The following is a 25,610-nucleotide window of genomic DNA, read 5'->3' as shown; positions in this document are numbered from 1 at the left end:
ATATGTAACATTTTGTTTATCCATTCATCTGCTGACAGCTGAGTTGCTTCCATGTTTTAGCTATTGTGAATAATGCTATAATGAATATGGTGGTACAAATATCACTTAAAGACCCTGCTTTCAATTCCTTTGAGTTTATACTCAAAAGTATAACTGCTGGATCATATAGTAATTCCATTTTTAACTTTTTGAGGAACTACAATACCGTTTTCCACAGCTATACCATTTTCATACCTGTCTTTTTCCTATCTTAAGAAGAAAACATTCAGTTTTCGCCATTAAGTATAATGTTAGTTGTAACTTCTTCACAGATGTTCTTTAGGATGTGAAGAAAGTTCCCTTCTATTCCGAGTCTGCTGAGATTTTTACTAATCAGGAGTTTTTAAAATGCTTTTTCAGCATCTACTAAGATGATCACATGTTTTTCTTTTTCTGTTTGTTAATATGATTATAGTTAATTAATTAATGCTAATTAATTACAGTGATTCATTTTCTAATGTTAAACCAAAAATGCACTCCTGGAATAAATTCCTATTTGGTCATTTTGTATTTCCTTCTTTAAACATATTGTTGGATTCAATTTTCTAAGATAATGTTTAGAATTTTTGCAGTTATAATGAGGGATACTGATCTGAAGTTTTCTTTCACTGTAATATCCTCTTCTGGTTCCTGTATTAGAGTAATATGGTCCTTATAGACTGGGTTGGGAAGCATTCCTCCTCAATGTTCTGAAGAGTTTATGAAGGAATGATACAAATATCAATTATCCCAGAGCTCAATGATGCTCTTTTTTCCAAGTTCTTTTTTCTTTCTGTTTCATTATTTACTTCCATTCCTATATCTTTAAGTTCACCAACCTCTTCTTTTGCAATGTCTCATCTGCCATCCTACATACTGTATTTTTCATCTTAGACGTTATAGTTTGCATTTCTGTAAGTTCAATTTGAATCATTTTTATATCTTCCAACTCTCTATTTTTAGGAACATCAAGAGTAGTTATATTAACTGTCTTAATGTCCTTCTTTACCAATTCAGTTCAAGGTTGCTTTTGATTGACTGATCTTTCTTCTCTTCACAATTTGTATCTTCCTGCTGCCTTGTACTCCAGATAATTTTTGACTGAATGGCAGACAATGTGAACTTTCAGGGGAGGATGGACATTTTGTATTCCTAAAAATATTCTCAAGCTTTTTTCTATAATGACATGAAATAATTGAAAATAGGTTATTTTTTGGTGTCTTACCTTCAGAATTTTTTAGTTGGCACCAGATTTAGCTTAGGGTTAAAGATTCCCCACTACTGAAATAAGATCTTTCTGATTATTTTACCCAACTTCCCACAAAGTATGAGGTTTTTCTTTTTGCTTTTCCATTCAAAAAAATACATATTTATTTATTTATCCAGCTACACTAGGCCTTTTTAAAAATTTTATTTTCTTATTATTTATTTTTGGCTGTGCTGGGACTTCATTGCTGCACACAGGCTTCCTCTAGCTGCAGAGAGCAGTGGCTACTCTTACTTGCAGTGTAAGAGTAGGCTTCTCACTGTGGTGGCTTCTCTTGTTGTAGCACACGAGCTCTAGGCATGTGAGCTTCAGTAACTGCAGCCCGCATGTTCAGTGGTTGTGGCTCATGGCCTTAGCTGATCCACAGCATGTGAAATCCTCCCAGACCAGGGATCAAACTCACGTCCTCTGCAGTAGCAGGTGGATTCTCATCTGCTATACCACCAGGGAAGTCCAAGAAGGCTTTATTTTAAATAAGATTCTGTTCATATTATCAAGAAAGTTATACTTTGGAGAAGATCCTAGTAGCAGTCTGAATATCATTGTAGATTTCATGTGAAGCTGTCACATATATGGGTAAAAATACAACTCTTCCTTTCAAGGTTTTTCTTATTTGCAGATTAGCTATTTGAGTTTGGGGTTTAGCTCATTTTAATGCATTCACTGTTTGCGCTGAGTCTTAGTTTGGGCACTCGGGATCTTTCATTTTCGTTTCAGCATGTGGTATCTTTGTTGCAGCATGTAGGATCTTTAGTTGTGGCATACTGGATCAAGATCCCTGACCAGGGACTGAACCCAGGTCCCCTGCATTGGAAGCGCTAAATCTTAACTACTGGACCACAAGGGAAGTCTCATGAGGTTTTCCAGTCTGGACAGTTGGAAGATACTATTTGCGGTTTTGGAGGCGCGCCAAGCACTATTCTAATCCCTTCAGATGGTTCTTTCCCTGACTTCAGGCAGCTTTCTCACAGGCGTGCACCAATCAGTATCAGTACTGCACTAAATATTCTGAGGGAACTGTTCATAGATCTTTGAGTTTCTGCCTGTATAGCTTTCTTTTCTGTTTTTCTGTCCTACAAACTCTAGCCACACTGTACTCCCTGAAGTCAAGTTCATCTCCTCATCTCTGGGAGTCCATTGCATTCTGCTCCCATTTGTACAATCTGAAAACTCTCTTAAACTGAAGTAATCATTGAGCTCATTTGTTTTCACTGTCAGTCCTTCACTGCCTAAAGAAAAAAATTATTAGTCATATTTCTCTTTTTGTTTTGTTTTATTGCTTATTTCAAGAAGGTAAATCCAGTCTTTACTATTCCAACTTCACTAAAAGTTCAGGATAGCTGATTTTAAGGTTGGTTTGGGTTTTTTTAATATTCTAAAATTTCTCTGTAATGTATATAATGTGTAATGACTTTCTTTTTAAGTTTTTTGGGAATTCCCTGAGCTTCCTGCAACTAGTGATCAGCACCTTCCAACATTTCTTGAAATTTCTCAGTTATTATCTCTTAAACTACCACTTTGTCTCTATCAACTCTTCTGAAATGCTAATTGAATAAAAATAGGCTGATAAAATTTGAGTGATTTCTCTTCCAAGTTGTTGAATATTTTGAATGAATTTTTCTTCCAATAGAAATGTACTGATCACCAACTATGCATCAGATACTGTACTTAGGAATGAAGAAAAATAAATAAATAAGAAATTAAATCTGTCCTTGAAAACATTTACATACTGAAGTCTGCAAGAGAAGAGAAGCACAGATATTTATAATACATAAGTGTAAGGTTTTCTGATCAAGTCACTATAGGAACATGAAGAAAATATCTGTAACACAGACTTGCTGGAAAGGTCAAGTAAAAGAGTATTTCTCAGAGAGGATATCTTAGAGATAAGTAAGAAGTTATATAGAATTATTATTATAATTTTGAAAAGAAAAAAATTAAGTAGCTAACATACTAATGAATTTCAAAAAGAAAACATTCTAATAACTTATCACATATGAATTCCCAAAGGCCCTGCGTGATCTAGACTTCTCCAGCTTCACCTTATACCACTTTTCCCCTAGCTCTCTTGCTCCAGTCATACTAGACTCTTTCAGTTCCTCATATGTCATGTCCTTTCACAATTTAGAGACCTTTATTCATGCTGCTTTTTTGTGTAAAATGCTCTCATCTCATCCTTCTATGCTTTAGCTTTCTGCCTTTTAAACCTCTACTTCAAGGTTCAACAATTCAAATGTCACTTTCTTAAAGAAATCATCCCTCCTCTACATTAAGTAAAATATCCTTTGTATACTTCCTTAGTATTACAATTCCCCCTTTAATGAAACTCATCATACTTAAATCCTTATTCATTGTATGCTTTCACCAATACTTTAGAAACTCTGAGGGCAAGAACCATGACTATCTTATTCACCACTCCATAGAGCTAACACATAAGAACTCAATAAAAACCAGTTGGACTGACTATACCTGACTTTTAAGCTTAGGAATCACAACATACTTTAGGATGAGCAAACTGGTCACTGAGCAGGTTCCCCTCCTGACCATCTAACAGAAGGAGGGAAATCACAGCTTTCAACACTATCATATCAGTTATTACTATAAGAATGGACAAACACTTGGTTTTTAGTTTCATTAATAAAAATATTTCATACAGGTTTATCATTCAATAAATAAATATTTTCTAAAAAGACTTACCAAAATGTTTTTCTTATGTCGTTTCTCTTTTATATGTTTATGAGCTCCCTGGATGTTTTCAATGTGAATTAAGCAAAGTTTGCATAGATATCGGCAATTGGTATATTCTGGTGAGCGCTAAAAAAAAAGTTAAAAACACATTTTTTCAGAAAACAGAAACAGTAAAATTTTTTACTACATATGTTAATACAACAACTATGTAAATATATGAGGCAAAAATAAGCAGTGAAGTAATGCTTTTTAATAAACAATTCAATACTCATACACCCAAGAGGTAGGTGTCCTTTTAAAGTAGTCATCATAGGAGATAATATACTAATTTCAAACAATATCATGATAGTCCTAAATATGTTTGATATTCATCTAATATAGTCTTTAGAATTCATTATAAAATAAGAAAGGCAGTATTATTATTTAGTGTTATTCCAACACTGCCAAAAATTGGTTTCAAAATTTGTCTTTTTGATTCCTATAAAAGATAAAATCTACTCTCAAATTGGGGATTTCAAAAGAATCTACAAATATGGGGCTTCCCTGGTGGCTCAGTGGTAAAGAATCTGCCTGCCAATGCATGAGATGCAGGTTTGATTCCTGAATTAGGAAGATCCCCTGGAGAATGAAATAGCAACACACTCCAGTATTCTTGCCTGGGAAAGCCCATGGACAGAGGAACCTTGCAGGCTTCAGTTCATGGAGTCACAAGAGAGTCGGACACAACTTAGCGACTAAACAAACAACAAATACTATAAATACAGAAGACAACTCCAAAAGATGAGTTGTGAAAACACTCTAATCAGTTACAATCACCTGGGAATAAATGGATAACCTCTTGAGGTAACTACTCTGAAAGGAAAAACAATTACGACACATGGAAAGTAGCAGTCACAATACTTAAATCATACTTTATACATGCAATCTTGAAATAATAAAAAATTAAAAATTTCAAAGGGTCCGTTATATGCTAGGCACTATGCTAGATGTTCAACATAAAATTTATCATTTTAACTCCCCTAATAATCCTATTACATTGGTATTGTCTTCATTTTATACACCTGGGGGGAAAAAAGCTCACAGAGCTTGTAACTTTTACAAGGATACAACAGTATTACAAGGTAGACACTGATTTAATTTCATGTACATCTGAATCAAAGCCAAGACGAAATCCACCAAAGACCCTAAGATGGTACAATAAAAAATTACCAAACACAATGAATTTATGTTGAATTTTAAAATTGTTTCTAGTTCCTTACACTGAAATTGCAGCAATGCTTAATTTTTACCTCATACTGACCTTCACTGCTAAGTCACTTCAGTCGTGTCCGACTCTGTGCGACCCCATAGACGGCGGCCCACCAGGCTCCCCCGTCCCTGGGATTCTCCAGGCAAGAACACTGGAGTGGGTTGCCATTTCCTTCTCCAATGCATGAAAGTGAAAAGTGAAAGTGAAGTCGCTCAGTCGTGTCCGACTCTTAGCGACCCCATGGACTATAGCCCACCAGGCTCCTCCGTCCATGGGATTTTCCAGGCAAGAGTACTGGAGTGGGGTGCCATTATTGACCTTCAATAGGCTGCAAAAAGATTCTCTTACTTCAGAACATAACACAATTTCCTTTAAATAAGAACCTGCCCCAATTTAGCAACAGTCCTGCCACAGATCAAAAATAAACATAGCTTTCACTTATATAGAGTATCCATTATTAACCTTACAATACCCCTATGAGGAATTCCTCATTTTACTGGCAAAGCAACTAAACCCCTAGAATTAAGAAATCTGCCCAAGGCAATAAGCAAGTAAGAAAAATCAGTTCAATCTAGTCATTTCTTTAAAATTACTTCAAACCTGTCCTTATTGGGGAATGAATTAAGCCCTCACAGAGACTTCTCTTAGTTTCCGACCATAACTACTTCTTAATTCACCAAATATTTTCTGAGCTCATACTATATGTCAAATATTCTCTAGGAGTAAACAAAATAGATGAAAATTCTTGTCCTCATGAATTTACATTCTAAGATAGAAAGGTAATAAATAAATGCACAAATAAAAAAATAGGAATTTAAGGGAGGTATCTTCTTTTTAAAAATAGAATCATCATTTACTGATAAAAATGACTTAAAGGAAGTAAAGGACTGAGTTGTATGGATGTATGAAGACATTTCAAGTGAAGAGAAATGTGAATGCTAAGACCCTGAGGAAGGAATGTGCTTAATTTAAGAAACTGCAAAAAAAAAAAAAAAAAAGCTACTATGACTGAAGAGAGAGGTAATAGAAGTCAGATCACAAGGCCCCTTATTAAGGACTCTAAGGATTCTAAGTGTGAGGGAAAGGTACTGAAGACTTCTGAGCAGAGAATTACAAGATCTAATCTATTAACAGGGATCACTTGCCTTCTTTATCAAGAAAAGAAACAAAAAGAACTTATTGCTATTATAAGCACACTGCAATAATCCAGATGACACTGACTTGGTTCAAGGTAAGAATTGTGGAAGTGGCAAGAATGGCTGGACTGAGGAGTTGAACGCATAAATACAAAATACCTAAAGCCATGAATATTGATGACGTCACTAAGGAAATCATATGCCCTCTTATCAGACAACTTTTTCAAATGTAAAATGTGAGCAGACAAGACATGCCTGGAATCTTTAAGTAAGAAAAGCTTGGTATAACACTGACTGGGGAGACAAAAGGCCTGAAATGACATCTCAACTGATCTTGGATAAATTTCTAACACTTAAACCTGCTTCTATGGCTGTAAAAATGAAGTAATAAAAATTGCCCTACTTGGTAAAATAACTCATTTCTACAAGTAGCTAATCTTTATTTCGTACTTAGCATACACCAGGCACTGACCAAGAACTTTATCTCTACTATCTGTCATAGCCCAATAAGCAAATTTCTATCAACTCCATTTTAATGATAATCTGAGGTTTAAAGTTAAATAACTTAACAATGTTAATCAGTTTAAAGAAGTTAAATAACTTACCAATTCTAACCACTTACTTAAATCAGTAAGTGGCAGAACTAAGACCCAGTGACTCCAAAACCCATTTATTTAACCAGGATGCAAACTATCTCTAATTACTAACCAACTACTATGTGCAAGGTACTGTATTCAGCATAACAGTAAATAAGACAAAAATGTCCTCATCATCATGAAGCTTCTAGTTTCACAGAAGGGACACATGAAAAATACAATATTTAAAAATTTCTTTATTATAGTTATAGTATTTTATTTTACCATTAACAAACACATTGGTAAGTTTACGTAGACCAGCTAAAATAAAGATTTGTATCCTGAACAACCAATGGACCAAACAAAAAATTAACGGGAAATAAAAGTTTCTTGAGACAGAATTGGAAAAATAACATACCAGAACCCGTGGGATACAGCAAGAGCAGCTCTAAGAGGAAAGTTCATAGCAATAAATGTCTATATGAAGAAGCAAAGAAAAGGAAAGTGAAAGTCGCTCAGCCGTGTCTGACTCTTTATGACCCTGTGGACTATACAGTTCATGGAATTCTCCAGGAAGGAATACTGGAGTGGGTTGCCTTTCCCTTCTTCACGGGATCTTCCCTGATGGAAGGGATGGAACCCAGGTCTCCTGCATTGCAAGCGGATTCTTTACCAGCTGAAACACAAGGGAAGCCCAAGAATACTGGCGTGAATAGCCTATCCCTTCTCCAGCGGATCTTCCCAGCCCAGGAATCAAATCAGCCATTAAAAAAAAATGAGAAAATCCTACCATTTGCTACAACATGGATGGACCCTGAAGGCATTATGCCAAGTAAAATAAGTGAGATAGAGAAAGATTAATACTCTATGATCTCACTTTTATATGGAATCAATTTTTTTAAATCCCTCAAAGAAAAAGAGATCAGACTTCTGATTACCAGAGGCAGAGGGGAGAAGACGAGAATACTGGAGAAGTGTGGATAATAAGTACCAATTTCTACTTATAAGATAAATAAGCACCAGGAATATAATGAGCACTGCTGTTACGATATGTAAGAGAGTTGCTGAGAGTAAATCCTAGAAGTTCTCATCAAAGAATATTTATTACTTTTTTCTTTTTATTGCATCTATATGAGAAGATGTTAGCTAAACCTACCGTGGTAATTATTTCAATCCATGTAAATGGAATCATCATGCTATATACCTTAAATTTATACAGTCAATGTATGTCAATTACTTCTCAATAAAACTGGAAAAAATAAAAGCTGTAATTAAAAAAAAAAAAGATTCCTGAGCATGGAGAATCTAAGTATTTCATAATCAATATTTAACACTTAGTATCAGGTGGCACAGTCATAAAGAATCCACCTGTCAATGCAGGAGACACAAGAGACTGGATTTGATCCCTGAGTGGGGAAGATTCCCCTGGAGTAAGAAATGGCAACCCACTCCAGTATTCTACCTGGAAAATTCCATGGACAGAGGAGTCTGGTGGACTACAGTCCGTGGGGTCAAAAAGAGTTGGACACGACTGAGCATGCATGCACACATGGGGAAATTTACTCTTTTGATCTACATTGATCCCCAACCTTTCTGGCACCAGCGATGAGTTTCATGGAAGGTAAATTTTCCACAGATGGGGAGATGGTTTGAGGATGATTCAAGCACATTACATATATTGTTCACTTTATTTCTATTATTATTCTATCAGCTTCACCTCAGATCATCAGGTATTAGATCCCGGAGGTTGGGGACCCAGATCTAACAGTTTGGGTTTATTCCTTCTTGCTACAGGTTAAAAAGTCTACGTCTTTACTCTTAGGTTAGATAATCCACAGGTAAACTGTGAACCAAATACCTGATGCAATCAAAAGCAAGCTGGTAAGAATATTCTTAATGAGTATTTAAAATTGGTAAAGAAAAGTTTTATCTAAGAATATAATGGATTGAAAACAAGAGGTTTTGGAGGGCATGAAAACCAAAAAGGTGTCAGAAAAAGAAGAGTTTATAGACATCTATGCTGGTACTGGCATGCTGATTTTACATCATTACTATTTAAATTCAACAACAATATGTTTTACATGCTTTCAAGATTTCTTTCACCTCAGGCCCTTCTTTCCTACTACTATCAAATATCCATTCCACCCCAACTTCTTCCTTTTCCCAACAAGTGACTTTTCCTACTTCATATACTATACATTTTCACACCTAGTCCCCTGCTTCTATCCCTTGAAAACACATTTCACCTTTCCTTTATACATGTCATACAATTTACCTACACCACCATTCTCCAACCCACCTACTCAACTCCTAGCCATTTTTGCAAACTCAGTTCCAATGTCACTTTCTTATAAAGCATTCCCAAATTTATGCCTCTATACCCCAACTCAAGTTGGGAACCCATTTTCAAACAATATTGTTACTACTATTATTATTTGCTTACATGTCTTTCTCTAAAAGAAACCCTAGAAAAGCAGTATAATGAAGCCATGTATGCCCCAATTCTAGCTTTTTATCACAAGATCATGGCACACAAGTATTCAATATTTATCCTGATAATACACAGATCCAGACTAATTCCAGACTTAGGACAGAGAAAGTGAGAGGAAAGACAGAACTCTGTGAAACAGCAAATTGAAAAAAAGACTTCCTTCTAACTAGGATTGTCTGAAACTATATAAGCCAAACTCTTTCCTATTTTATATACTCTTTGATATTCCTTCCTACTTTCACAGGATAACTACTTTTTCATAAGTTTTACTAATGACTCAGGATTGCCTTCTTCAATTTAGATATGACCTTTTCTCTAAGTTATATAAAATCACACCATTTCTTTCTTTCCCTATTTATCAGAAAGGATAAGTATTTATTATATTTATTATATAAGGTTGGTGCAAAAGTAATTCCAAGTCTGCATTGCTGAAATTTGCCATTTGATATTGGAATACATTCTTAAATAAAAGTTATGTTATACATCATTTGAATGCCCATTTCTTGCTTTATGTTTTTTGCTAATGAGTTATTACCTCTGTTTATTTTAAATGTATTTTAGACTATAGAAATGATGTTAGACAAAAAGTAAATTCCAGTGATTTTCTTATTTGAGTTAAAAATGAGTTATAAAGCAACAGAGACAACCTGCAACATCAACAACGCATTTGGCCAGGAACTGCTAATGAAGGTTTAGTACAGTGGTGGCTCGAGAAGTTTTGTAAAGGAAATGGGAGCCTTGAAGATGAGGAGCATAATGGCTGGCCACTGGAAGGTGACAATGACCAACTGAGAGGATCATCAAAACTGATCCTCTTGTAACTACAGGAGAAGTTGATGAGTGATGAAAGAAGACGTGATGAAAAGTGGATTTTACACAACTAGCAACAACCAGCTCAGTGGGTGGACCGAGAAGCAGCTCCAAAGCACTTCCCAAAGTCAAACTTGCACCAAAAAATGTCACGGTCACTGGTGGTCTGCTGCCAGTCTGATCCACTACCATGTTCTGAATCCTGGAGAAACCATTACAGGGAAAATGCTTTCCAAGAGTTCGTTGAATCAAGCATGTATTTTTATGCTACAGGAATAAACAAACTTATTTCTCATTGGCAAAAATGCGATGATTATAATGGTTCCTATTTTGATTAATAAAGATGTGTCTGAGCCTAGTTATAAAGATTTAAAATTCAGGGTCTAAAACCATACTTACTTTTGCACCAACCTAATATTTCCCTGTATGCATACTAACAAATATCCCAAGAATCTGTTTAAGAACAAGATGATTTATGTTTCTTTCTTTCAACATCTAGCAGTGTTTTTGTTGTTAATGCTGGGAATGTGTATTTTTGGTCAGGGAATTAATAAGTACTTAGGAACAAGATACCGATGGCTAGAACAGTTCCTAATACACAGAAGATACTCAGTAAATATGGGAGAAAACAGAAAGAGAAAACCCAGAGGGAAGGAAGAAAGTTTAGTATATCCTGTAGTATTTGCTATTTGGCACTCCAAACAGACTGTTAACTTCTAATGGGCAGACACTGTGCCATATTCACCAATATATCCCCAGTGTTTAGCACAGTATCTAGAACGTAACAAGCTCTCCATATCTATTTGATAAATGAGTAAATCAGGGGTCAGCACACTTTTTGTAAAGGAACAAAGTAATATTTCAGTAAATATTTTATGCTTTTGGTAAAGAGTAGATATTTTATGCTTAGTGATCCAAATACACTGCACCAAGTATTCAAAACTCAACTCTGCCATAGGATCAAGAAAGCAGCCATAGATAATAAGGATGACATGGCTGTGTTCCAATAAAACTGTTCATAAAAACATGAGGTATTTATTTTACTACAATTTTAGAAAACAAAAACAAGGTGATAGACCATAGTTTGTCAAGCCCTGGGATGAAAGAATGAAGACTCACAGATGAAAGGATTTGCTGAACAACGGAGCGAAAGAGAGGGAGAAAAGAAGAAAAGAAGAGGGAAGGAAGGGAAAATGAGTGATATCTCTGCTTAAGGAATACTGTAAGAAAAATAAAAAGAGCTGTACTTGGTTGAACATGCATTTTCCTCCAAATAACTAAAACAATATAGTATACTTTTTCAAGTCGAAAGATGTGATCTCTTTCTAAGCGTTCTTCTGCTTGTTTCAAGCCTAGCCTTTGCTCAGGTGTCAATGTAGATTCATCTATCACAGTGGCATTTTCTAAATAGTCCATCTCTGAAGAATTTTCTTTATTAGATTCATCACTCTTCATTTTACCTAGAAAAGGAAGCAATCACTTAGTTACCATCAACAGAATTGGTAAATTAAAAAAAATTTAATGAAAAACAGACATTCAATGTATACACATACAGAAAAAATATTTTTCCTTGGTAGTGCAAATTGGTATACCTACATAAAATATTAAGTAAAAGATATACATGATATCAAAATTCACACACAAAAAACTACTTCATGGGTCAAATGTCTATCTTCTTCTGACCCACCTATATCAAAAAAGACAACTATGACTAAGACTCACTATACAAGGCTAATGTAACATACTATCTTGCAGAATCTCCAAAGCAAATATGATATAAAACTACTTTAAATCCCAAAGGTGACTCACTGAACTAGTCACTTCAGTGACTTTATCACTATAAAGTATGAGCTAAAAGAATATATATACTCCAGACCACAAATACACAAATCTATGAGGGTCCTTCTTTTTGCTTTCACTGAACTCAATAGATATTTCAACCACATCAATATTTTTTCTTTGTTTCTCCTAGCTAGACTGCAATCTCTTTAAGGCACAGACTATGTGCTTTCAATCCATGCATTTCTAGCACCTATCAATATATACTTGGAATAGAGTAGGTTCCAACATGCAATAATGCATGCTCCACCAGTGTGATATTTTAAAATACAAATTGAATCATGTAACTCTCATGCTTAAAATAACTAATGGGCTCTCATAAAGTTCAGAATAAACACACAGTACTTGTCCTCTTGCAGGCAGTCAACAGTTTAAATACAATAATTCCAAGTTGTGCAAATGCTATAAAGGAAAAAAAACAAGTAATGGAGGAGATAAACTTTCAGGGAAGGCTTTTCTGAGATTTTAAGCCAAGACCTCAAAAACAGAGCTGGGGCTCCCCTGACGGTCCAGTGGTTAAGATTTCACTTTCTAATGCAGGGGGTGGGGGTTCAATCCCTGGTTGGGGAACTAAGATCCCACATGTCTCATGGCCAAAAAGCCAAAACATAAAACAGAAGCAATACTGTAATAAATTCAATAAAGACTTAAAATGGAAAATAAAAAATTTTAAATTTTTTAAAAAAGAGCTGCTGCTGCTGCTAAGTCGCTTCAGTCGTGTCCGACTCTGTGTGACCCCATAGACGGCAGCCCACCAGGCTCCCCCGTCCCTGGGATTCTCCAGGCAAGAACACTGGAGTGGGTTGCCATTTCCTTCTCCAATGCATGAAAGTGAAAAGTGAAAGTGAAGTCGCTCAATCGTGTCCAACTCTTAGCGACCCCCATGGACTGCACCTACAAGACTTCTCCATCCATGGGATTTTCTAGGCAAGAGTACTGGAGTGGGGTGCCATTGCCTTTTCCATTAAAAAGAGCTAAGTAGTCTGTATCTCCAACCTTATATCCTGCCCTAACACTTTCCACTTCATTCATAACAAATGTGTTACAATGGATCACTGCGCTCCAAGGTTCAATGCCTTCATATGCTCTGTTTCCTCTACTATCAAGGCCCGTCCCACTTCAATTAGTACTGTTTACCTGTCCTGCAAAATTCAGCTTAAGCTTCATCTGTTTCAGAAGACAGTTTGATATTTATATTCTCCGAGCACTCTCTATTATTTCATTTTCACAGTAATGTAATTTGTATTCATTTATCTACATGTTACATGAGATAATGAATTCCTTGATGCTAATAACCAGGTCTTATTCACTTTTGTACCTTCAGAGTTTAATACAATGCCTAGACCAGAGATGACAATAACAGAGTGTTAAATTGACTTGGACAAATCTAAAAGTAAATGCTCATAGATAATCAATAAACCTCTCCCTGCTGCCCTGAAAAGCCACTCTAACATGCCATCTACAAGAACCCTGAAAGTAGGTTCTTTCTTTTGATAACACTAATTTTCTGAACAAAAACAGTGTGCCTCTGGAGGTGATATGTCTCCTACCACAAGAAGGGCATACCTGGAGTATTACTTAGCAATGAGAAAAAATGATATACCAATACCTACAATATGGACGAATCTTAAAATATACTAAGTGAAAGAAGTGAAACACAAAAGGCCACATGTTTCACGATTTTGTTCATATAAAAGAGGCAATCTACAGAGACAGAAACTAAATTAGCGGTTGGCAGTACCTAGGAGGACAGGATAATGAGTAGTGACTGCTAATGGGTGTGGAATTTCTTTTAGAGGTGGTGAAAATATTCAAGATTTAGACAGTGGTAATGTCTACACAATTTTATAAATACACTGCTAAGTCGCTTCAGTTGTGTCCGACTCTGTGCAACCCCATAGATGGCAGCCCATCAGGCTCCCCCATCCCTGGGATTCTCCAGGCAAGAACATTGGAGTGGGTTGCCATTTCCTTCTCCAATGCGTGAAAGTGAAGTCGCTCAGTCGTGTCTGACTCCTAGCGACCCCACGGACTGCAGCCTACCAGGCTCCTCCGCCCATGGGATTTTCCAGGCAAGAGTACTGGAGTGGGTGCCACTGCCTTCTCCATAAATACACTAAAAAAACACTAAATTGTATATTTTTAAATGGCAAATGTTATGGTGTATGAACTGTATCTTGAAACATAAAAAGGTAAGTGGGAGAAACTTTAAATACGACATGATAATAAGAACTTTGGAGAAAAATTAAAATAGTACAAGGAATAAGGAGTGCCAGAAGTAGAGGTAAGGGTTATAAATTTTAGATAAGCAACCCAGCAAAAGGCTCAATGAGAAGGTGAAGAAGTAAGACAGCTAGCCATGTGGCCATCTGGAAGAAGAGTGTTCCAGACAAAGAAAAAAGCAAATACAAAAGACAATAGGTGACCACTTGCCTTCACATTTGAGGAACTGTAAGGAAATCATGCTGTTGGAACAGAGAAAAAGGATAAGAAGTAGATAAATGAGATCAGAGAAGCAGGGGGGAGTGTCAAAAATCACAAGGTCACAGCAAGGACACTAGCTTTTACTCTAATATATTGAAAACCACTGAAACATTCTGAATAGCAGTAACACAATCTGAATAATTTTAACAGGATCATTCTGGCTGCTATGTTGAAAACATAAGGAAGGGTGGTATAAGTGAAAAGTAAAAAGATGAGTTACTAATAGGTTCTGCTGCCAAAAGCATGATCCTGACCACCAGCAGCAGCAGCAGTTTCATTAAGGAGCTTGCTAGAAATCCAGCATCAAACTCTTAACTTTCTAAATAAAAACCCCAGAGAATGGAGCCCAAGAATCTGAATTTTAATACACTTCCCAGGTGATTCCTACACACACTAAAGTTTGAGAAGCCCAAATCTAGAATATTCTCCCTTCAAATATTTACCAGGCGCACTCTCTCACCTCTTATCTTCAAATATTTGCTCTAATGTCACCTTGTCAGTGACAATTTAAATATGAAACACCATCACCAGACACAGCAGCATCATTCTTCCATTCTTTATGACCTTTCCTGTTTTATTTTTAATATTTATCACCATCGGTGAATCACAATAAACTGTGGAAAATTCTGAAAGAGATGGGAATACCAGATCACCTGATCTGCCTCTTGAGAAATCTGTATGCAGGTCAGGAAGCAACAGTTAGAACTGGGCATGGAACAACAGACAGGTTCCAAACAGGAAAAGGAGTACATCAAGGCTGTATATTGTCACCCTGCTTATTTAACTTATATGCAGAGTACATCATGAGAAACGCTGGACTGGAAGAAACACAAGCTGGAATCAAGATTGCCGGGAGAAATATCAATAACCTCAGATATGCAGATAACACCACCCTTATGGCAGAAAGTGAAGAGGAACTCAAAAGCCTCTTGATGAAAGTGAAAGTGGAGAGTGAAAAGGTTGGATTAAAGCTCAACATTCAGAAAACGAAGATCATGGCATCCGGTCCCATTACTTCATGGCAAATAGATGGGGAAACAGTGGAAATAGTGTCACACTTTATTTTGGGGGGCTCCAAAATCACTGCAGATGGTGACTGCAGCCATGAAATTAAAAGACGCTTACTCCTTAGAAGGAAAGTTATGACCAACCTAGACAGCATATTCAAAAGCAGAGACATTACTTTGCCAGCAAAGGTCCACCTAGTCAAGGCTATGGTTTTTCCTGTGGTCATGTATGGATGTGAGAGTTGGACTGTGAAGAAGGCTGAGCGCCGAAGAATTGATGCTTTTGAACTGTGGTGTTGGAGAAGACTCTTGAGAGTCCCTTGGACTGCAAGGAGATCCAACCAGTCCATTCTGAAGGAGATCAGCCCTGGGATTTCTTTGGAAGGAATGATGCTAAAGCTGAAACTCCAGTACTTTGGCCACCTCATGCGAAGAGTTGACTCATTGGAAAAGACTCTGATGCTGGGAGGGATTGGGGGCAAGAGGAGAAGGGGACGACAGAGGATGAGATGGCTAGATGGCATCACTGACTCAATGGACGTGAGTCTCAGTGAACTCCGGGAGTTGGTGATGGACTGGGAGGCCTGGCGTGCTGCAATTCATGGGGTCGCAGAGTCGGACACGACTGAGCAACTGAACTGAAGTGAAGTGAACTTATTACATACTTCTGTTACTTACTATGTCGCCATCTATTTCTTCCCACTAGAATATTAACTCCGTAAGTGTAGTATTACCTGTTTTGTTCATTGTTATATTCTCAGTGACTAGATCAGTAACTGGCACATAGCAGATATCACTCAAAATATTTTTTAAATTTATGAATGGCAAAAGGAGAAATTGTGTAAGTGCTACACAGGAGCCAAAGTTGGACTTAATGAAAATTAATTCACTAATCAGGTGGGCCTGAGATTAATCAAATGTCTATAACCTATGTTAAATTAAGTCCAAATAGGCAATGACCTGGACAAAGAGATTTTATTCTATTTCATTTACAAAGGGGAAATCTATGTAAAAATTTAATTTACAAAACAGAAAAAAAAGAGCTAATTATGTATCAACATGACTTCAAGGCCAATATTATACATATTGAAGAAAATTCTTTAAAATAAGCCCTTATTTATGAAATGATTACTATAACTCCTTCTTATTACTTTGTTAAAACAAGTCTCCCAAAAGGACCTCTACTCGGTCTACTATCTTCCTTAAGCTAGTTCAACTTGTTCTCCACATTAACAAACAACAAAACTGCACTGAATTGGAGAAATAATAATAATAAAGGATATTCACTGCCGTTGTGCCTACTGTGTCAAGGACTACATGAAACATTCTATGAATTATTTCACTTAACCTTTATAACAAAGGCAGCAGCACCTCCACTTTTTTAAAAAATGAGGAAACTGAAGATATGTTGTAAAGGATAGGCAGCTTATCCAAGATCACAAAGCTCTTCAGTGAGGAAGATAAGATTCAAAACCTATGAAATTTTACTCCAGAGCTCACTAGCTTAACTACCTCACTCTGTCACTTTATTTTGTCACCTTTAAAAAAAAATCTTTAAATCATAGCTTTAACTAATTAAAGTGACCAGACCCTTGTAAGTGATCTCATACACCAGTATTTCCCAACCTGAGTCACATACTGTCATGTTTAGATTTGCCATATCCAAAAACTTCCAAGTACTATTATTTATTTGATATTGTCTTTAATTTGGCTTACTTTGTGGGGCCTTGTCCTAAGCCATATCTATAAAAGTATTAAATTTTTTTTTTACATACATACAGGTACCTCTACTAAATTTAAAAAAAAAAAAAAAAAAGGTCTGTCAATAGGCCATTATCTGTGTACCACTAGAAACAAAAAAAGTTATTTCTGAACTCTTTATTAGCATTTCTCAAAAAGTGGTAAATAATGACTTAAAAATAGCTTTTTCTATTTATACATCAAGAAAAGGTTTTATTCTTTTAGCCACAAAAACATCAGGAAAAAAGACTGCCAGGGAAAATTCATTAATTTCAACAAAATTAAGATTACTCGAGAGACATGGACAATATTTATAAGTAATTAATTAAAGCTAATATCAAGATCCCATTAGAAAATTAATTTTACACTGATAGTTCTCAAGTAAATTCCAACAGTGTCCTGACAGATCTCTGTTTCCAGTTTTGTTCCTGTCAAAGAATTTGCTGCATTGTATCCCCCAAAAAAGACACACACATATACATGTGATCACAGTGCTACCTCTTTAGTGGCTTCTCAAAACACTCATAAGGTCCTGTCATATCCTAAAGGCCCCTTACTCTCTTAATTCTTGTGTGCCTTTTTCAGCTCCATCTTTTGCCACATTCCTCAAGTCCTTATTTCAGTCATGATGAATCTCGGTCACACTTGCAGTCTCACATTTGCATCATGCCTTTCTCAACCCAAAGTCTAAATGTTGTTGACGTTTAGTTACTAACTTGTATCCGACTCTTTTGCCACTCCATGAACTGTAACAGCCTGCCAGGCTCCTCTGTCCATGGGATTTCCCAGGCAAGAATACTGGAGTGGGTTACCATTTCCTTCTCTAGGGGATCTTTCCAACCCAGGGAATGAACCTGTGTCTCCTGCATTGGCAGGCAGATTCTTTACCACTGAGCCACCAGGGAAGCCCTAAAAGTCTAAATACCTCAATTAAATCATGTACTTTCTCAATTCTAAGTTTTTGGCACTAAACTAAATTACCACCTTACTTATCTGTAATACTTTCACCTAACTAGAAGCTTCCTTGAGACCTAGGGCTGTGTTCTTTTGGTTTTCCATTGTAAATACCTGAACGACATATAACAGGAACTCAATACAGGCATACACGTTTGGTGAATGAATGAGCATTGTATTACCAGGACCATTTAAAAATAGTATATGTGTCCGTGCGTGTACCAACTACAGAAGCCACTAAATTCGTATTTTCACAAGCTTTGTCCTATCATAATAAATGTTTTTCCATCTAAAGAATGTCTTTTTCACAGTTAAAATGGTTAAACTAGGAAAAAATTTAAAGACATTAATATTAAAAAATCTCTCCAAAAATGTGACTTGTGGGATAATCTAAGTTGTACTTACTCAAATCATCTGATATGTCTTCAGTTCCTGAAGCACTATCATCAGAATCACCAGTATTATCTGTACACGTTTGCTGCTTCTGAGATCGTTGTGAGTTTTCCATAGCAGATTTTTCTTCTTCTGCAACACCAATATTCACTTTATCCAGAGAAGTAAAGGAACTTGGAATTTTTTTTCCAATGTGCTGTAATTCTGTCTGTCTCATGTTTTCTTTCAACAGCAAATTGGGTACGTTCTCAGCTTCTGCTGGCAGGCTGGGTACCTTTTCTGATTTCATCTGAGAACCAGGTGCTTTTTCTGCTTTCCTCTGTGAATTAAGTGTCTTTTCTGCTACTATTGCCTGTGAACTGGGTGTCTTTTCTGTTTTCACTGGTGAATTAGGTGACTTTGATGGTTTTTCTGTTTTTGCCTGTAAACTGGGTGCTCTTTCTACTTTTGCCTGAGAAACAGGTAACTTTTCTGCTTTCACTGGTGAATTAGGTGATTTTTTTGCTTTGCAGTGACTTTGATCTCGAAGGACTAAATCTTTACCTGGAACACTGGCAGCATTTACTTTACATGATTTAACTTCTGTTTTTTCTATACAAATATCATTTTGCTTATTTTTTTTACTACTATTCTTATTTGGAGAATTGGTCCCAATTTCTTTTATGGATTTATCATTTTTAGCTTTCAAAGTTTGATTAGTTGTAACTTTAACTGCTTTGCTTTCTTCAGAAAGAGCCCAAGCATTCTTCTTTGGTTCATGATTTTCATTTTCAGAGGTCTTAGACTCTTCCATTATTTGAAAACCTGCTTCTTTCTATGATATTGTAACGTGGCAGAGGTCCAGTAGTTTGAATTACTTCAAATCCAGTTTAGGCAAGCAAACTATTGGGTTAAGAAAACAACAACAACAAAAAAAAATCTGTTATTTAAAATGCAAAAACCATTTTTAAAAAATTGGTTAGACATAAAAAAAAAGCTTTTACAATTTACTTTCAAAACTGAATGGTAAAAAATAAAAAATTGTAAACTCTGAAAACAATATGAAAAAGGGTTAATGCCCACTTAGTAAATAACAGCAAAATGCCCGTAAAGGAGGTTCTAATGTAATTCTGGCAAATGACATCAAAACATGGGAACTTTAGAAGTAAAATGTTTTACACTAAGCATTTCAACTAAAAGCGAAATAAAACTTCCAAGTGATATACCGCAACTAACCTAAAAGAAAATGAAGCAAAAATAACAAATTGGAAAAGACTCTGATTCTGGGAAAGACTTACAACAAAAGAAGGGAATGGCAGAGGATGAAATGGTTAGATAGCATCATTAACTCAACAGATATGAATTGAGCAAACTCCGGGAGATAGTGAAGGACAGAGAAGCCTGGGATGCTGCAGTCCAGGGGGCTGCAAAGAGTCAGACATGACTTAGCAACTAAACACATACACAGGTGGTAAGATCTTTCCCACATGACTTTCCTACTATACACTACCTGTTTATGTCATTAATCTACTTCTAACATGACCCTTTAAACATGGGGAATCAACGTCAACAGACTTTTTCCATCTCCAAAGAACAATGGAATTTAATAAAATCTTCTGAAGTAAGAAAATTTTTAAAAACCAACTAAGAAACGAATCACCAGTCCAGGTTCGATGCAGGATACAGGATGCTTGGGGCTGGTGCACTGGGATGACCCAGAAGGATGGTATGGGGAGGGAGGTGGGAGAGGGATTCAGGATGGGGAACACGTGTACACCCGTGGCTGATTCAAACTGATGTATGGCAAAACCAATACAATATTGTAATTAGCCTCCAATTAAAATAAATAAATTTAAATTAAAAAAATAAAAAACCAATGGGAACTCAGAGTTTAAAAATGATAGTAATATTCTGTATGATGATATAATGGTGGATATATGTCATTATACATTTGTCAAAAGCCACAGAATGGATATCTTTAAGACTGAACTCTAAGGTAAACTATGACTTTGGATGATAATGATGTGTCAGTGTAGGTCCATCGATTATAACAAATGTACCATTCTGGTGCAGGGATGTTGATAGTGGGGGACGCTATTCCTGTGTGGGGGAAGGGAGTTACATGGGCACTATGGTTGGATGGCATCACCAACCCAATGGACATGAGTTTGACCAAGTTCCAGAAGATGGTGGAGGACAAGGAAGCCTGGTGTGCTGCAGTCATAGGGTCACAAAGAGTGGGACACGACTGAGCAACTGAACAACAACAATATACTTTCTGCCCAACTCTACAGTGAAACTAAAACTGCTCTAAAAGAATAATAATGTTTACAAAAAGACAGTAATAATGAACAAAAAGTCAGAACCAATTTTTTTCTAAAATATTAAAAGAACTATTACACTTTTACCACAGAGTACAAACTATAAACAAATCAAAATACTACATTTTATAGCCCCTCTATAAGAGAAATAGATTGTATACTATGTATTATGGAAATCAGGATTTTTTTTTACTTTTCAGTTTGTCCTATATGCCTTAAATTGATACTTAAATTTACACCTCTAAACAAAGATTAAAAACATGAATAAAAATTAGTCACCAAAAGCAAACTGCATGTAGCATTTTTTATTTTACTTGGTTAATTTATTAAATAACAAATTTGGGCAGTCAAACACCTCTAATCATATAACTATACATCATTTTAAAACAAAAATACTACCTAAATTCAAAAGATCAGAACACAATTCATTTACTCCAAACTATGTTTATATCAAAGCGTTATTTCCAAAAAAAAGAAAGAAATTAAACTTACCCAGTTATGCCTTCACTGAAACATCTTATTCAACTTGGTGTGCGTGCATGCTCAGTCATGTCTGACTCGACCCCACAGACTGTAGCCTGCCAGGCTCCTCTGTCCATGGGATTTTCCTGGCAAGAATATTGGAGTGGGTTGCCATTTCCTCCTCCAGGCAATCTTCCCCACCCAGAGACTGAAGGTGAACCTCTGGTCTCCTGCACTGGCAGGCAGATTCTTTACCACTGAGCCATCTGGGATTACTAATTGTACTAACCTACTTGGACCTAGCTTTTATAATTCCTGTTGTAGTACAGTCCTCTATGTTCTCTGCCTTCATCTCTGTTCAGATTAATATTATCTTTTATTTTGGAAACCTACTAGGTAGATAAGCAACAAGGATGTATTGTACAGCACAGGAAATTACAGCCATTATCTTGTGATAACTTTCAATGAAGTATAATCTCTAAAAACACTGAATCGCTATGCTACACACCTGAAACTAATATTGTAAATAAAATATATTTCAATTAAAATAAATTTACTAGGCTTTTTTCTTTTTTTTTCTTTTTCCCTCCTGTGTCCTCACATGGTTGTCCCTCTGCCTCTAAATTATTCTATAAGATAATATTTAAAGGAATTAATTAAAACTTAAGCCAAAGCCATATTAGATTTTCACCATTAATTTATTTTTTGACTAACATTATTTTCCAGTAAAAAGCTGGAAATATAGCACTTTTACCTATAAAAGAATGTTTTTGCTCCTGGATTTTTGATATTTAAATACATTTTTCTGTTATTATTCTTGATAAAGTTTTTTTACATACCTGTCAAAACAGTTGTCAAACATATATAATTTCTTGTAGAAACTGCTGAAGGTTCCTAATTTTAAAAATAAAAATGGGCTCTAAAGTACTAGCTAACCTTATCCAGTAACCAAATTATTTAAAATTTTCTTTTGCTATTCTATAACAACTCTAATAATTTTGCAGACATCATCTTACTGACAAAAGCCTAAACAATAAAGACCTGATATAGCAAAGGTGATCCACAATTCTGTTTATAAAACTTTTTAGACACACTATTCCTCCATTCAAAAAGAAAAAAAGAACAGAAAAACCTCTATAAATCAAGTTTGTATGTATAAATAAAAGCTACAAAGATTTTTTTTAAATCTACTGAATATAGATAAATGCAACCGAGGAGTTAAAAGACCGAAAAATTGCTAGGCTTCACTTTAAGTGAGCAATCTGTTTCACGTAACTGAAACAACATTTACATTTTTAATAGAAATAATGTGTTATTAAAAAACATACCTTAGTTATTTTCTGACCTTCTGCACTTTTTCTTATATGAGTGGCAAATGTCCTCTTGCTTTCAAAAAAAGGTACTAATTATACTAAAAAAGTACTATTTTTAACTTTTTATTTTAAGCTATCAACAATATGCGCTTCCCAGTTGGTATTAGTGGTAAAGAACCCACCTGCCAATTCAGGAGACTCAAGTTTGATCCCTGGGTCAGGAATATCCCCTAGAGAAGGAAATGGCACCCACTCTGTATTGCCTGGAGAATCCCATGGACAGAGGAGCCTGGAGGACTACAGTCCACAGAGCTGGACACAACTGAAGCAACGTAGCATGCATGCATCAAGAGTATAAAATTCTTCCCAAAAAGCTACAGTCCCTAGAAACGAAGTTCTCTCTGAGAACATAGTGCTTTGAAAATAAGATTCACTGCTTCCCAGTGCACATTCAGCAAAATTGGTTGAAACAAATAAAAATGTCAGACTTTCCAGTTACTGGGTTTTTTTTCATAATGCAGTACTGAGTATTAAATGAGATTTTAACCTTAAATAACCAATTATTAACAAGAAAATACAGATAATTTTTAACAAATTTAAGTGTCTGATATAGAAAACAATAGCATTCAGGATGTATTCCATGCAATTTTTAGTAAATCATTAAACATCAGTCCATTTCCTACTTCTAGTTCTAATCATGTCTTCTACCTTCCTTGAATCCTTACCATCAATGACTACCACAATGCTACATACTTAATAAACATTTAAAATCACTAGCAATTAAAAGAATATCTACTCCAGACTGATGTCTTTACATCATTCTTTTCCTGCTACAAACTAAAGTCTTCAGCAGAAATTGGAATTATTTCAAGAGAAGTTTTTGATGCCTTTCTGTAATTATCCATCGTTCAATTGGCAGGTTGACCACAAGTTCTGGGGCCTGAAACTTAAAAAGTGTTGTTTGGATACATTAACTGAGAAAGCTTACCTGAAATAACTGTTGCATAACTAATGGAAAAGCTGTATCACAGAGTTACCTTACTGCTCAAGTAACCCTTCATGGGATAGACAAAGGAAACTATTTTAAGGCATAATTACAGAAAGTTATCCAAAGTTCCTACTACTTTGGAAAGAAAAATTATATGAGTCAATTTCAGCTAAGGCCTCCAACCCCTGGTTCAGACAGTAAAGAATCTGCCTACAATGCAGGAGACTCAGGTTTGATTGCTAGATGGGGAAGATCCCCTGGAGAAGGGAATGGCAACCTACTCCAGTATCTTGCCTGGAAAATCCCATGGATAGAAGAGCCTGGCAGGCTACAGTCCATGGAGTTGCAAAGAGTGGGACACGACTGAGAGTCTAACACTCACTTTTCCAACCCCTGAGGCCCACTAGTTACCTACTGAGTGACATTAAACAAGAGACACTGACCCTCTCTAAGTCATTTCTAAACTATAAAATAAACCAGTCTATTCCAACTGAGATGTTATAATTCAATGCAAATCCTAAAACACAGTGATGCTAATGTTATATTAGTTCTGATAATTTTACAATTACAGAAAATCACCAAGGACCTCTCAGTTCCCATAAAGACACAGCTTTTGTACAGATGTTAACCAGACTTATTATGGTGATCATTTCCCAATATACTTGAATATGGAATCAGTATGTCATACGTTTGTGCTAAGTCACTTCAGTTCACTTCTGCAACCTAGGGACTGTATGGACTGTAGTCCTCCAGGATTCTCTGTCCATCAGCATATCCTGGAGCTTGCTCAAACTCATGTCTATCCAGTCAGTAATGCCATCCAACATCTTATCCTCTGTCTCCTTCTCCTCCTGCTTTCAATCTTTCCCAACATCAGGGTCTTTTCCAATGAGTCAGTTTTTGCCATTAGGTAGCCAAAGTATTGGAGCTTCAGCTTCAGCATCAGTCCTTCCAATGAATATTCAGGACTGATTTCCTTTAGAATGGACTGGTTTGATCTCCTTGCAGTCCAAGGGACTCTCAAGTCTTCTTCAACACCACAGTTCAAAGGATCAATTCTCTGCCACTCAACTGTCTTTATGGTCCAACTCTCACATCCATAACATGACTACTGGAAAAACCACAGCTTTGACAAGATGGACTGTTGTCGGCAAAGGAATGTCTCTGCTTTTTAATATGCTGTCTGTTTGTCATAGCTTTTCTTTCAAGGAGAAGGAAAGTGAAAGTCGCTCAGTTGTGTCTGACTCTTTGCAACCCCATGGACTGTACAGTCCATGGAATTCTCCAGGCCAGAATACTGGAGTGGGTAGCGCCTTTCCCTTCTCCAGGGGATCTTCCCAACCCAGGGATCAAACCCAGGTCTCCCACACTGCATGCAGATTCTTTACTAGCTGAGCCACAAGGGAAGCCCAAGAATACTGGAGTGGGTAGCCTATCCTTTCTCCAGCAGATCTTCCCAACCCAGGAATTAAACTGGGGTCTTCTGCATTGCAGGCGGATTCTTTACCAACTGAGCTATCAGGAAAGCCCTCTTTCAAGGAGCAAGCGTCTTTTAATTTAATGACTGCATTCACCATCTGTAGTGATTTTGGAGCCCAAGAAAACAAAGCTCAATGGTAAAGAATACACCTGCCAGGCAGGAGACATGGGTTTGATCCCTGGTCTGGGAAGATCCCACATGCTGCAGAGCAACTAAGCCCACGCACCACTACTAACGCTGTGCTCTAGGGCCCAAGAGTCACGGAAGTCCATGCACCCTGGAGCCTGTGCTCTGCAACAAGAGAAGCCACTGCAATGAGAAGCCCACGCACCACAACTAGAGAGTAGCCTCTGCTTGCCTGAACTGGAGAAAAAGTCCACACAATGAAGGCCCAACAAAGCCAAAAGTAAATAAGT

At 36.4% G+C, this 25,610-nt stretch overlaps 1 protein-coding gene across 11 annotated transcripts in view; it reads right to left on the bottom strand.

Moving 5' to 3' along the window:
- Positions 1-25,610, bottom strand: part of TUT4 (terminal uridylyl transferase 4) — a 156,950-nt gene that overhangs the window by 85,726 nt on the left and 45,614 nt on the right. For 10 of the 11 annotated variants that reach the window (XM_061411956.1, XM_061411958.1, XM_061411961.1 and 7 more), the window contains exons 2-4: positions 18,664-19,533; positions 11,531-11,694; positions 3,983-4,099 (exon numbers count right to left, since the gene is read on the bottom strand). In XM_061411956.1, coding sequence (XP_061267940.1) covers positions 3,983-4,099; positions 11,531-11,694; positions 18,664-19,444 — 1,062 coding nt within the window. In that variant the 5' untranslated portion in view covers positions 19,445-19,533. Of the gene's footprint in view, positions 1-3,982; positions 4,100-11,530; positions 11,695-18,663; positions 19,534-21,443; positions 22,065-25,610 lie in introns of those variants that run through there. The other variant, XM_061411955.1, reaches the window with a different exon arrangement.

Source organism: Bos javanicus, chromosome 3 (assembly GCF_032452875.1).
Source record: "Bos javanicus breed banteng chromosome 3, ARS-OSU_banteng_1.0, whole genome shotgun sequence".
In the NCBI taxonomy this organism is placed as follows: domain Eukaryota; kingdom Metazoa; phylum Chordata; class Mammalia; order Artiodactyla; family Bovidae; genus Bos; species Bos javanicus.
The sequence above is the reverse complement of the archived record's forward strand: the minus strand, read 5'-3'. Positions and strand labels throughout refer to the sequence as shown.